Source organism: Macrobrachium rosenbergii, chromosome 48, assembly GCF_040412425.1.
Source record: "Macrobrachium rosenbergii isolate ZJJX-2024 chromosome 48, ASM4041242v1, whole genome shotgun sequence".
Classification (NCBI taxonomy): Eukaryota; Metazoa; Arthropoda; class Malacostraca; order Decapoda; family Palaemonidae; genus Macrobrachium; species Macrobrachium rosenbergii.
The window spans coordinates 37,856,433-37,871,120 of record NC_089788.1 but is presented as its reverse complement, the minus strand read 5'-3'; the positions used below and the strand labels follow the sequence as shown (position 1 = coordinate 37,871,120).

General features: G+C 35.2%; 1 protein-coding gene across 2 annotated transcripts in view; it reads left to right on the top strand.

The window, feature by feature from the left end:
- LOC136831347 (HMG box-containing protein 4-like) overlaps window positions 1-14,688 on the top strand; it is a 354,987-nt gene that overhangs the window by 164,228 nt on the left and 176,071 nt on the right. For both annotated transcript variants that reach the window (XM_067091655.1, XM_067091654.1), the window contains exon 3: window positions 11,035-11,099. In XM_067091655.1, coding sequence (XP_066947756.1) covers window positions 11,035-11,099 — 65 coding nt within the window. The remainder of the gene's footprint in view (window positions 1-11,034; window positions 11,100-14,688) is intronic.

Below are 14,688 nucleotides of genomic sequence, written 5' to 3'. Positions count from 1 at the left end.
TGGAACAATTGGAAATTCTCTAGCACAATATTTCGATTTTTGGTGAATTTTTGAAAAAACTTTTTTTACGTCCATGGCGTTAAATTCATGCATCATTTTGTGATAATATTTTCTCTGTGTTGCTTTAATCGTTTTACATTCTGTTATATACCAAAATCATCGCAATTTAGTGTACAATACAACTAAAAAAAATTTAACTCATCAGCTTGAACCGTTTTGCTTACAGCACGATTTGTATACAATTATATACGTTTTTTTTTTTCGCTGTCATATATTCCAATATTTATATATGACAATGATATTTTTTCATTTCTGATGATTGCATACTAAACTTCAGGCAATGAGAAAAAAAGGAGCCAAAAATGAACTCTTAATCTTAAAAACTAAGCGTGCTGTGATTTTTTTAAAAAAGCTTTTTTCCGCTTAGTAGCTACCTCTCGGAGGCAGGCATACGGAAGACGTTTTTGAAAATAGGGCTTGGCGTTAAAGGGTTAATTGCTAACCCCATTGTAAACTCAGAAATATCATAAGTCAGATTATCGTAACTCAAGAGCACTACCTGTAATATACACACACACACACACACATATATATATATATATATATATATATATATATATATATATATATATATATATATATATATATATATATATATATATATACTGTATTTACACAGGCAATATATATATATATATATATATATATATATATATATATATATATATATATATATATATATATATATATATTTATATATATATATACATATATACTGTATATCATGAGCAGTCCCCAGTTATCAGCGGCGTCCGTTATCGGCGATCCAGTCTTACGGCGCTTGTCTAGCGACGACGATAACAGGATTTTTGACACCGATTCCTGGTTATCAGCCCTCTTATCGCCAATTTTCGGTTATCGTCACACTGTTGGAGATGGAACCCATAATAACATATATATATATATATATATATATATATATATATATATATATATGTATGTATATATATACATATGTATACATATATAGTATATGTATATATAATATATGTATATATAGTATATATATATAGTATATGTATGTATATATATATATATATATATATATATATATATATATATATATATATATATATATATATATATATATATATATATATATATATATATATATATATACACACACATACTATATATATATATATATATATATATATATATATATATATATATATATATATATATATATATATATATATGTACATATGTATATACATATTCTGCATCCCTTTCTCTTTGTTCTGCAATGCTTTTTCATGAACAAGCATTGTTTTTATTTGGACTAACACGACTCTTAGTTATTATGTGTCTAGGTTTTTGAACGTATTTGCCACACTAACACATTTACAGTTCATAGGCTGTACAGGTAAAATTTGATCAATTTAAACGATCTACTGCACAGGTAAAGACATACAGAGAAATAATCATTTGTAAAAATGTGTGTGCTAACTACGAGAGAGAGAGAGAAGAGAGAGAGAGAGAGAGAGAGAGAGAGAGAGAGAGAGAGAGAGAGTTGTCTTTACTTGAAATATCAAGTTGAATTATTTATGAATTATTACGGAGACATAATAACATGAGAGAGAGAGAAATTATTCTTATGTTAGATATCAAAAGATGGAAATTCACAATTTATGAAGGAAAAAGAAAGAGAGAGAGAGAGATAGTAGTAGAAATCCTTTGACACGCTGTAGGCAATGATTGACAGCTTTGCCCCCTGCCCCTCTCTTCAAAGCTTTCACTAAAGATCAGGAAATTATATTTGTTTGTTTAAAATATCACCTAATTTATTATAGAAATGTATAAATTTTGTAATTAGTTTTATTATTTATTATTATTATTATTATTATTATTATTTAATCTTATTAATATTTGAAAATTAGGTAAATTATTAGGTGAATCTATATTTATCATACAAGCAAATAAACATGTACATGTAACCATAAAAATTCTCTCATCTCAGTAAGAGAGAGAGAGAGAATTATTATTTTTATTAATGTTATTTAAATTAGACATATAAGCTTGAAAACTTATAAATAACCTAAAAATGTAAACAAACACTTTTACAGGGTTTCTTGAGGATTTGCAAATGTCCCGTGTCTGTAAAAAATTGCATATGAAATTAGTTATGTTCCAGTGAAAACTTCACGTCTGTGAATTTGCCCAACTCGAATTGCTTAAGATCGAGGTATTACGGTATATATATATATATATATATATATATATATATATATATATATATATATATATATATATATATATATATATATATATATATATATACATACAGTGGACCCCCACCTATTCGCGGTTCAGGATTTTCGGCTTCACCTATTTGCGGATTTTCTGTGGAACCTATCTTGAGTTATTCGCAGAAAATTCATCTATTCACAGATATTTTCATAGAGCAATATTCTGTGTTTCCTTATTATTTTTGTGACTAAATACTGTACAGTACTGTACATAAACATTTGTTATGTTAAAATACTGATTAACAGTAGTAATTTTCAAATATTATTTTTAGTTTAATATTTATTAAATAATAACAATAATGATAATAATAATACTGTATTGTGCAATACTGCACCTGTAATATTACATACAGGTAATAAGTACTACATGTACAGTAATTTTTCAAATAATAAGAAATAATAATAATAATAATAACAATAATAACGTAATAATAATACATAATAAAATTAAATCATACAGGTAGTCACCAGTGATGAATGATGATTAAAGATGATGCAGTCCGATGAATGAAGATGATGTGACTACACAGCAAAGCAGAGGAGTTACATCTCCTTGCGGGGTGCCTCTTCCCCTTCATCAGGGACTTAGGGAGGCACTTCTTCAGGCACTTGGGGAGGCAGTTCCTCAGGCACTTGAGGAGGCACTTCTTCAGGTGCTTGCGGGGCTTTGGAGGGTCCTTCTTCATCCGTTTGATAAACATGGTTATAGGCAGTTGCTGTCGCTGCTGCTTCATGCTGACAAGAGCGTGATTATAGAGCGCCATTGCTGCATCAAGGGCATTTGAACACCTCATGGAGCGTTCCATATAAGGATCCCATGCCGAAACCGCCTTCTTCAGCTCTTTGGTCATCCTCATAAGTTGGGACAGATGTTCCAAAGACAGGCCCTCATCCTCCTCCTCATCTCTTGAACCTGGCATGTCTTCTTCCTCACTGGTAGACTTTGTCAGTTCTTCCAAATCCTGGTCCATCAAAGGGTCAGAGTGGGCATCAATAAGGGTGCCAACTTCATCATTGGTGGCGTCAAAGCCTTCTCCACCAAGAATCCTCGCCAACTGAACCGCCTTATCAATGGCCGAAATGTTGAATTTCTTCGGGAGAGAAGCCCCTATAATCATGTACACACTCCGGCCACCGCTTCTTCCAGCAGCACCTATATGCAGTAAATGTGCCTCACTGATGAACTTCTCAGTTCCAGTGGTCCTTTATCCTCGCACCATTGGACTGTGGAATAGCCTCCCAGAGGATGTCATGCTATTGGAACTTCAGAAGTTCAAGTGAAAATGCAATGCATTACTACCCTAATACTATTCTTCTTGGATTTTAATACATTTTTATATATTTATAAATTTTTTTCTTTTTTAATAAGTGGGATCTCTTCTTTCTGTATTTCAATTTACTACCTCTTACTGCATCCTAATGAACACCATATTCTTTGGAAGCTTGAATTTCAAGTCAGTGGTCCCTGTGGGCTTGTTCCATCTGAATAGGTTTCATTTACTGAATAATAATAATAGCGTCATAATTTATTTCCGAAACTGGCCAAACACCTGTTTGCGCCTCAACATATCTGACTTTCTCTGAGGTTAACTGCTTGGCATTAGAACGTTCTTTAAGAGTGAAGGAAACCTTGAAAAATTCCCCTCTAGCCAAGACACCACGTTTCGCCAGAAATATAATGGTATTTTTCTCTGACAGACAGATACCCCAAAATCACCACAGAAAAGATCTGAATCCTTTCTACTGCTATGAAATATGTTTTTAGGACTTCCAGCGTCAAGGAACAAGGTAAAAGGTTTATGGTGTTTACTAACTGCTTTAAGGACAGGCTGTTCATCAATGTTGCTATTAACCCTTAAACGCCTACTGGACGTATCATACGTCGACTAAAATTGTCTGTTGGGTGCCAAGTGGACGTACCGTACGTCGACTACAAAAAATTTCAACCTTTGGTCAACTTTGACTCGACCGAAATGGTCGAAAAACGCAATTGTAAGCTAAAACCCTTACATTTGAGTAATATTCAATCATTTACCTTCATTTTGCAACAAATTGGAAGTCTCTAGCACAATATTTCGATTTATGGTGAATTTTTAAAAAAAACTTTCTCCTTATGTCCGCGTGGTAACTCGGCCGAAAACTTCAGAAATTCTTTCATCATTTTGTCGTAATTTTTGTACCGTTTTATATTAGCCGTTACGTAAAGTTTTATATATGAAAATGTGCGCAATTTCATGTAAAATACAACAAAATACAACCCATGGTTGTAGCTTTTATCAGTTTGGAAATATTTTCATATAAATATCGATAAACGCCAAAATTTCAACCTTCGGTCAACTTTGACTCGACCGAAATGGTCAAAAAACGCAATTGTAAGCTAAAACTCTTACATTCTATTAATATTCAATCATTTACCTTCATTTTGCAACAAATTGGAAGTCTCTAGCACAATATTTCGATTTATGATGAATTTTGAAAAAAACTTTTTCCTTACGTCCGCGCCAGAAATTCTTTCGTCACGTTGTCGTAATGTTTGCACCGTTTTATATTAGTCGTTACATAACGTTTTATATATGGAAATGTGCGCAATTTCATGTAGAATACAACGGAAAATAACTCATGGTTGTAGCTTTTATAAGTTTTGAAATATTTTCATATAAATCACGATAACTGCCAAAATTTCAACCTTCGGTCAACTTTAACTCGACCAAAATGGTAAAAATATGCAATTATAAGCTAAAACTCTTACATTCTAGTAATATTCAATCATGTACCTTCATTTTGCAACAAACTGGAAGTCTCTAGCACAATATTTCGATTTATGGTGAATTTCTGAAAAAAACTTTTTCCTTACGTCTGCGCGCGGTAACTCGGCCGAACATCTCAGAAATTCTTTCGTCACGTTGTTGTAATGTTTGCATCGTTTTACATTAGTCGTTACATAAACTTTTATATATGAAAATGTGCGCAATTTCATGTAGAATACAACTGAAAATAATTCATGGTTGTAGCTTTTATCAGGTTTGAAATATTTTCACATAAATCACGATAACTGCCAAAATTTCAACCTTCGGTCAACTTTAACTCGACCGAAATAGTCGTAAAACGCAATTGTAAGCTAAAACTCTTACATTCTAGTAATATTCAATCATTTACCTTTATTTTGCAATAAATTGGAAGTCTCTAGCACAATATTTCGATTTATGGTGAATTTTTGAAAAAAACATTTTCCTTACGTCCGCGTGGTAACTCGGCCGAACACCTCAGAAATTCTTTCGTCACGTTGTCGTAATGTTTGCACCGTTTTATATTAGTCGTTACATAAACTTTTATATATGAAAATGTGTGCAATTTCATGTAGAATACAACAGAAAATAAATCATCGTTTTAGCTTTTATCAGTTTTGAAATATTTTCATATAAATTACGATAAATAGAAAAAATTCGACCTTCGGTCAACTTTAACTCGACCGAAATGGTCGAAAACTGCAATTGTAAGCTAAAACACTTATAGTCTAGTAATATTCAATCAATTAGCTTCATTTTTCAACAAACGGGAAGTCTCTAGCACAATATTTCGATTTATGGTGAATTTTTGAAAAAAAAAACATTTTTTTACGTCCGCGCGTTACGGATTCATGCATCATATTGTGATAATATTTTCTCTGTGTTGCTTTGATCATTTTACAATTTGTTATATACCAAAATCATCACAATTTAGTGTACAATACACAGAAAAAAAAATAATCCGTTAGCTTTAACCGTTTTGCTCACAGCATTTGTATAAAATTATATCCGATTTGTATACAATTATATATGAAATTTTCTTTTTGCGCTGTCATATATTTCAATATTTATATATGATAATGATATTTTTTTCATTTCTGATGGTTGCATACTAAACTTCAGGCAATGACAAAAAAAGGAGCCAAAAATGAACTCTTAATCTTAAAAACTAAGCGTGCTGCGATTTTTTGAAAAAACTTTTTTCCGCAGCGCTAACTCCTGAACGCCGCCGGCATACGGGAGACGTTTTTGTAGATAGAGGCTCGGCGTTTAAGGGTTAATGAAAGTTATAATACTAGGAATATCCTTCATAAACAGTTTGAGATGAGGCTGAAGATCAATTTCACCCACTTTCTGAGTAGTACATTGATCCTTGACAAGGAGTATTTTGCAGTTATACTCTGAATCAGTACAAAAAGTGTTAACTAAAGAAAAACTTGAATTACAAAGGATTTGTCCTTGGCAACCAGAAAATTTTGAACATTTGTAGATGACACTTTTCTTGCACAGCACTGGCTTGTAATTTACTTTGTTGGATGTTTTAGTTATCACCCTTTTTACCTTGGTAATTCTGGGAAAATCTCTTATTTTGAAAAGTATGATTATGATTAGTATATTTGCAATTAATAGGATGATTACCACCTGTATTAGGATGAGCATTATGATTATTACATTGATTACTTGTCACTAAATTGAATGGATTATTACCTGCTTGCATGCTGAGCCTAACTTTAGAATTTAGAAAATTATATGATGCAACATGATGAATACTACAAAACGTTAACTCCAGTCTCCCTTGTAATGACCGAAACGGTTTCAATTGAAACATTTGATATTTTGGTTATCTAAATGAACGACACTGACCTAGAGTGTTGGTTGCGCCTGAGCTGGATTGCTTAGTGTATGGTTGTTCAAAATTGGATAAAAGGGTGGGGTCTAAATCCCGACCCTTGAAGCAAAGTTTTTTCCATTTGATCAGTAACCATAATCTCATTAGAATTTTTATCAAACTTTTTGTAAAAAATACATACAAATCAAAAGAGCAGACATATGATCAAGTTGCAAAAGATAACACATATCAAAAGTAGAAATGGTTTTAGCATTTACCCTTTGGATTGAACTGATTTAGCATGCCAGTCAGAGATGGAATCAGTGACTAAAGCAGTCTGTTCAGTTAAAGAAAGACCCTTTGTATCAGTTAATTTCAGACTGCATTGTAAAGTCAAAACCTCATCCATGTCAGATTCTGCACCATATACTTGTCTTTTAGTTGCATAAAGTCTTCTTACATCTTACAGGATATGAAGGAAATGGTCCTCAACCAACTGCGTAGTATATGTCTCCTGTAGCATAATCTTATAAAAGACTTGGCTTCCTGCAACTGCATAGTTAGGTCCTGTATTTTCTTAGAAGATAAATGAGCTTCTACTGAGTTTATCCAACTCCTAACCCCCTGTGTTAATTGCTTGTTAACTACATCTTGAAAAGGAACAATTGCAGAGCATGTGTTCACATCAGTGAACACATTCTTATTATCACCATCGACTGAAGCCATTGTGTCATTATTAGTATTCTCTGCTGAAACTGGGTTTCTAAGCCTGTTCCTACTCCTACTAGGGAGTCTATTGATATACAACCATCCTGACCGCAACACTCATATAAAAAAATTTAAGAAAAAAGCACCAACTCAGAAGAGCATAAGTGAACATAAGATGCGCACAACTGACAGAAAAATCCGTAGTTTAAACTTAGTGAATGGGCTCCTCCTAAAGAACACTAATGCAAGAGCACCATTATCTTGGTAATTAACTCTGACTCAGTATGTGCTAATGAATACCTAAAGAAACTCAACAACGTCCACAAGTAGGGCATCCCTGGGCCATTGTGATGTCACTCTTTGGAAGCGCCAGGATTGTTTAACGACATGGAACTTTTCATTTCCTCCATCTCGTCTCAGGGTAGACCTTCTAAGAAAAAATTAGGGCAGCATTGTTCTGCTGTTATCATCACTTGGCATGTTGCTTAGCAGGCAGGAACTGAAATCATAACTAGTAGCAAGAGAGACCATGTGTATAAACACATCAAAAGGACAAAACTTGATCACTCATTGTAGAAATATGCTACTTTTCCAAATTCATCCATATACTGTGACAAAGACATTGGCACTGGACAAACACCAGCTGCCACCAAAATGCAATGGCATTGCAGATCGTCATTTAAAATTTATCGGTCAGTGGTTAATCTTTTATTATAACTTTAGCAGAATGCCTGAGACTGTTCTGTCTCTCAAAAGATCTGAGAACAATGAGCAAATCAACTATACCCATATTGGCATTGACATACAAACAAATTGTAACCTTGAGTTGCCAAACACAAAACGTATGACCCACAAACACATGATACTTTAACAGCATAAGAGGACACGATTTTACTAAGATTTTAACATAACAGTGTTACATTTGAATACAAAATACATAAAACCAAACATTGACAGATAGACTGCCCTCTTGATAACATCACCATCGGTCTCTGAAAAATCTGACAACATATCACATTGTTATTAAAATATTTGGTAAAGTTCAACTTTAGGCATCTTCACTATGCTACCCTTACAAGAAATGAATTCATCAGTAACATATTTCAGTCATTTATCTTACACATTGTGGTGTGGATGCAGATCCCAGTGAGGAATCTAGCTTGGTTGCTATTAATTGCATTGTCCCTCCCTTTAGAGTGGGTCTTGTCCTGGTGTCAGGAATCATAGTGATCTGATTCCTGTCAAGAAAGATTCAGGTTGCACCCAGGTATGCAGCTAGAACTGGAGTCAGGAGTCAAGGGATTAGCACTTCAGGCTGTGGCTGGCTACAGGCAAAATGTAGGTAGTGGGTGCATGACTGGCAATGAACAATTGGCTGGGGAGCAACTGCAGTGCTGGGAGTGAGCGTATGGTTTGAGGGTTGGGTACACATACATGGGCGTGGGTGCTTGTGCAGACTCTTGGCTGGAAACAAGAGTGTGTCTGAAAACAAGTGTGTGGCCAGGCATGGGCACATCAGGACGAATCAAGTGCAGATCTTGAGGTGACTTTGCTACTTAGACATCTTGGCAGGGACATTTGAAGTAGTTTTAGTAGAGTTGTAACTAGAACGCATATGCTTGCTGGCATCTGTCAAGCATCCAGAACAGAAGTCCTTATTGAGGAGTGTGCCTGAGAGTGGTGGTCAGGCTCCTGAACATGATTAGCTTGTGTCATAATTATATGGACCCTCTGGTGATGGTGAACATCTGTGACATGGCAAAGCATGCAAAAGTTCTCCACTGGGCCAGGGAGAAAGGGAAGATAGCACAGGCATCTCTGACAATGAATGTTGAAGAGTCCTGCAAATACTGTTAGTGTAGAGGAAATGTAGCTCTTCCATTCATCTCAGTACTTCTCTTTCTTGGGATCTTCAAAATCAGGAGTGGCATGTATTATATGAGAACAGCTGGAGCGACTGAGGCTGGAGCATCTCAGAAGAAGGGCATGCCTTCATGAATACGCTAGCAGAGGGACTAGATGTAGCATTGGACACAGCTAATGATCCTTAGCACTCCTGGAACAGGGTCCAGTCTTGCCAAATTGAACATGTTAATTTGGGATAACAGACCTTTTCTTGCAAACATTTCATAAACAGTGTTGATGTTTGTCAATACTTGACATAACGCAACATTATAACGCTTACCAGAAACTAGGCATGTATTGCTTGAGTCATCATCAACAAAGATAAGAAATATATGCAGAATAATCACAAAAACAACATGCAGAATACAGTAATTCCTTTAACAAGGGAAATGTTAATAACACAAGTGTGAAAATGTAAGTTAGATGAAAGTTATTAAGCATACCTGAAAAAGCTAATACTTAAAAATATAAAAATGTACAATTCAAAGAAAAACATACTTTACCCAGATTTTAGAAAGTGTATGCAGCTGTACACATAAAAAAAGAAAAATGAACCAGAATTTAATAACTTTGAGTACGCAATAAATATTTTATTAAGTTCAAGATATGAACACAAGCTTATTTCAAGATGAACCATTAATACTTACACATATTTTTAACCCTTAACTTTAAATTAAAATTTTAAATTAACACAATGGCATTGTATACAAAGCTCAGTTTGTGGAAAGGCTGTAATCTAATTTGAGGTTAGATGATAAACTAGTTAACAGGACATTCTGTTAGTTAACAAGCAGTCCCAAGGAATAAACAAAAGTAATTAGCTAAATAATCACCAAATGCCTTGGATATTGTAGGGTTAAGCACCAAATTTGTACATAAGCAGTAAGAAGAGTACTTACAGAATACCTGTGGGTCATCACTGAAACACTTACCTGGCACTATGACACAGGTAAGATATGGTTTCCGTTTGAAATTCTTTGTTAATAGACAGTGCAGTGACGAATGTTAAAAGGAAACAATAGAAATGAAAATATGAATGAAGGGGGTATCTTTTATCTTTGATCTGTAAACCAGCCAGCAAACACAGTGAGACAATAGCCACTGGGGACCTGAAGGAACTTTACGCACATGGGCTGCTTGTTGTCATCTTTATTCTTCTTCTGAGCTGTGGCTGGGATTTTGATGACAAAGTTGGTATGTTAAAGAGAAAGCTTTGTGGATAAGCAAATATGTTTTAATGTACAGTATTTATGCCTCGCTATAGTATTAATGTATTAATTATACTGTACTGTATTTGTTTATGTGCACCATCTTATTGTAGTAAATTTGTAAACCTGACCTTTACATTACTCATTTACCTTTCTTGAAATGTTGGTCATAAATGATGGCATACATACTTTTTTAGCAGTTTTGTACAAAAAACTGCAAAAGATGGCAGTATTTCATGTTGTGTAGAGCAATTTCCAAGGCTGCTGAGATTTATTATGTTTCTTTTCAGATTTTTCTGCTGTAAATAAAAGGCTTGGAGAACTTTGGGCTCTGGTTCCTACGTCACAGAAATATGTAAGTATATTTATACAATAAGGAAATTTTCTGCTGTAAATAGCGGTTAAGTTTCTTTCCTGTCCTTTCAGTCCATAGCCTCTTTGTTTTCTGTCTTGTATTTTATCCATTCCTTTCAGTCTCATCCTACGTAGCCGTCCAACTTTTTTAATGTTACCTTAATTTGATTTTCCCCTCTCATTTAAGAAGGAATCCTTTGAGAAGGTCCAGTGAGAGTTTAGAAATGGGACTTAATAGTTTTATATGTAATGAAATGTAAGCAACTCTATAACTGTATAATAGAAAAAAGAATGGAGTAATGGTAAGGCACAATGAGAATATTCTTTATATACATAGTTTTATTCATCCAGTAATGTTCAATTCGTAATTTATGCTGAAATTGCTGCCCCCATTTCTAGACTGAATCATTCGAGTTACGTGGTGTCCTTAATCTGTGGGGTTGAGTGACTGCTTATTTTCTTCTGATGTAAAAAAAAAAATTTATATGCACAGGCTTTTATCAGAACGGAATATAGGAGTTACTCAGTTCGCAGTTTCTACTGTTTTGAAAAAAATAATGCTTTCTTCTTGAAAACCAGCAGTAATCAGGGTCTCTTGTGTTTCTGAAGAATGATATGATGAAAGGTAGATTTTCAAGTTGTTAATTATGTATTCTATGCACAATTCTATGACTATTATTTTCAGTATGACAATATGTTAGATAAGCCTCTCCATATTCTCTCATAATTGCAACAATCTGGCTGGTTGTTTTAGTTGTCTGTGAAACATCTTGGGAAATACTTTTTTTACAATGTTTATAAGAAAAGCAAGAATTTTGTGGGAGGCTGTCAGTTGCAACAACAGAATTACCACTTAGATAGGCTGCTGAATGTAGGAGACTTGAATGACCACACAGAAATGGACAGAGCAGGTTTTAAGGATTATGAGTATGGTGTAGGATGAAATTAGAAGGGAGTGGTTATAGTTGAATTATTTGGGATTAACCTTACCTACTGATAAAGTTAGCTTACATCTATGTGCCGTTAGATGCAATCAGCATTCAAAATAAAGAGAAGAATAACACTTGGCTGACCTGGATGGACTGTCTCTGTAATCACCTGTGTCCCACCAGTTGGCATTGGAATATTTATGCTCTTGTCAGAATCCCTGTGCATATGTTGTGAATCAGTAGTAATAATTTTGACTAATTCTTGCTGTTTTCTTCTATACGGTACCATGCTTGTTTTCTGTTTCTGCATTGTCATCTACAACAAACAGAAATAAAAGCAGGCTTTGCATGAAAAGTTTTGTGTAAAATGATTGTTTTGGTTGTGCATGATGGTCACACTGTGTGTGTTAGCCTACCTTTAGGAATAATGAGTGTGCTTTTTTTTCTTCTTTTGAAGAAAATAAGAAGTAGTCTGATGAGCTGATGAATAATTTTGTGAAATATAGGAAGACGTGAGAGGCTGATAGATTACATACTCAATTCATTATGTCTGGCCATAAGCCTACTTAGCCTTTTCCTTCTGGTGTGGCCCCTCCTACTCCATTGCCTTATAGGTTGATTCCTCTCGCTTCCTCTGTTTCACCTTCTTATGCTCCACATGTAGTTCAGGAGGAAAATGATAGGTAAATTGAGGCAGCTATTAGTTTACTTTTTATATATTATTGGTAAAGATAGCATTTCTCTCCCTTAGTGATCATAATTTGCTGGTTCCCCCTGTGAGAGAGAAGGTTTTATAGCCTGCCTTGCATCAGTTGGTCTTCTCTGCTGACAGGGAATCAAGGTGTGCCTCGGGGCAAAGGTCTGTGCTTTTCACCACCTCCTCCTCAACTGTCTTCCAGCTCAAATTTGATGCATTCTCCAGAGTATTTATTAGGGAGAGTTTAGTGCTCGCATATACCGGCTCACGAGTTATCCTCTTCTGGCGAGAGTGACAGGGATGTCTGTGACTTGATGGAGTAACCTAAGGATTATAGACATAGTATTACAGTTACTTCAGTAGTTTCTGAGTGGTGTGTCAGTTGTTCACTCATTCACTCGCCCTGTATCACCATTTTGCCTTCCATTGCTGACGTTAACCCTTCCCCCTTTTACTCAATTTTTCCCCTCTTTCACATTGTATTCATTACCTTTTGATAACTACTTGTTTGTACGAGCAGCTCTTCCTCTTTCACTGCTTTTAGTGTTGTTGAAACATCTTGTTCCATGGCGATGTCATTTGAGAACCCTCCGCTTTCTCCCATCCAGCTGTCTGGTACTTACCACCGGCATCTGTTAAGATTATTGCTGGCTGTCGGGGTATATCTCCTTTGGCATTTATCGCCTTATTGTCTTTATCTGTGGATATACGGTTTTCTACCGTCTTGGTTCTTCTTTTAGACTTGATGGTTTTCAACCTTGATTTGGCTGATTCTCCTTCAGTTTTTAAGCGATTCATAATTTCCCCCTTTTTTTTTTTGCCAGAGATGAATCTATTGATCTGCAATCTTTCATGCTTCTACAGTCAAACCTTGGTTTTCATATACCCTAGTTTTCATATAATTCAGTTTTCTTCTACTTTTTTTGTCAAAATTTTGTCCTGGGCTTCATACATCAGCTCAGATATTACAGCTGGGAATGGTCTGTCCCGGGCCCACCGCATGACTTGGCCACTCATTGAGTGAGCATATCCCACACGTTCATCAGTATCACCCCACTTAGTTCATTGTTTTTTGTGCTTTTTGATTGGGTCCAATTGCTAAATAAGCCACCATGACTAAAGATGGGAAACACGATTGAATTTAAGAAAGAACTTGTAGCAAAGTACAAAAGTGGCGTATGCGTGGCTGATCTCGCCAGGATTATGGGGAGCCCATATCAATGATCAGTCCCATCCTGGCAAAGAAAAAAGAAATCAGGGAAGCTGATGTTGCGAAAGGGGTAAATTGTCAACAAAACAGAGATCGCAAATCGTTGAAGATATTGAGAAGTTATTGGTGTAGATCAACGAAAAACAGTTAGCGGGAGTAAGTGTTTTGGAGGTGCTAATTTGCGAAAAGGCAAGGCTGTTGTTTGCGGATCTCATTAAGAAAATGCCTACGAGTGTTGCTGTTAGTAATTTAAGGCCAGCAGAGGCTGGTTTGACAGATTCAAAAAGCAAGCTGGTATACATGGTGTGGTAAGGCATGGGGAGGCTGCAAATTCAGATAAGAGTAGGGTCAAAGAATTCATTGAGGATTTCAAGGAATTCATAGAGGTTGAAGGATTCCTCCCCCAAGAAGCCTTCAGTTTTGACAAAACAGGCCTCTTTTAGAAGAAAAGGCCAAAGATGACCTACATCACGCAGGAGGAAAATGCACTGCCAGGACACAAGCCTATGAAGGACAGGCTAACTCTCTTGTTCTGTGGAAACGTCAGTGGATATTTCAAAGTGAAGCCTTTACTGGTGTATCACCCAGAAACTCCATGAGTGTTCAAGAAAAACAACATTATCAATAGTAAATTGTGTGTGATGTGGAAGGCTAACTTTTAAAAAGGCATGGGTCACGAGGCAAATTTTCATTGAGTGGGTCAGTGAAGTGTTTGGCCTGAGGGTGAAGAAATACCTCCTGGAAAATCAGTTGC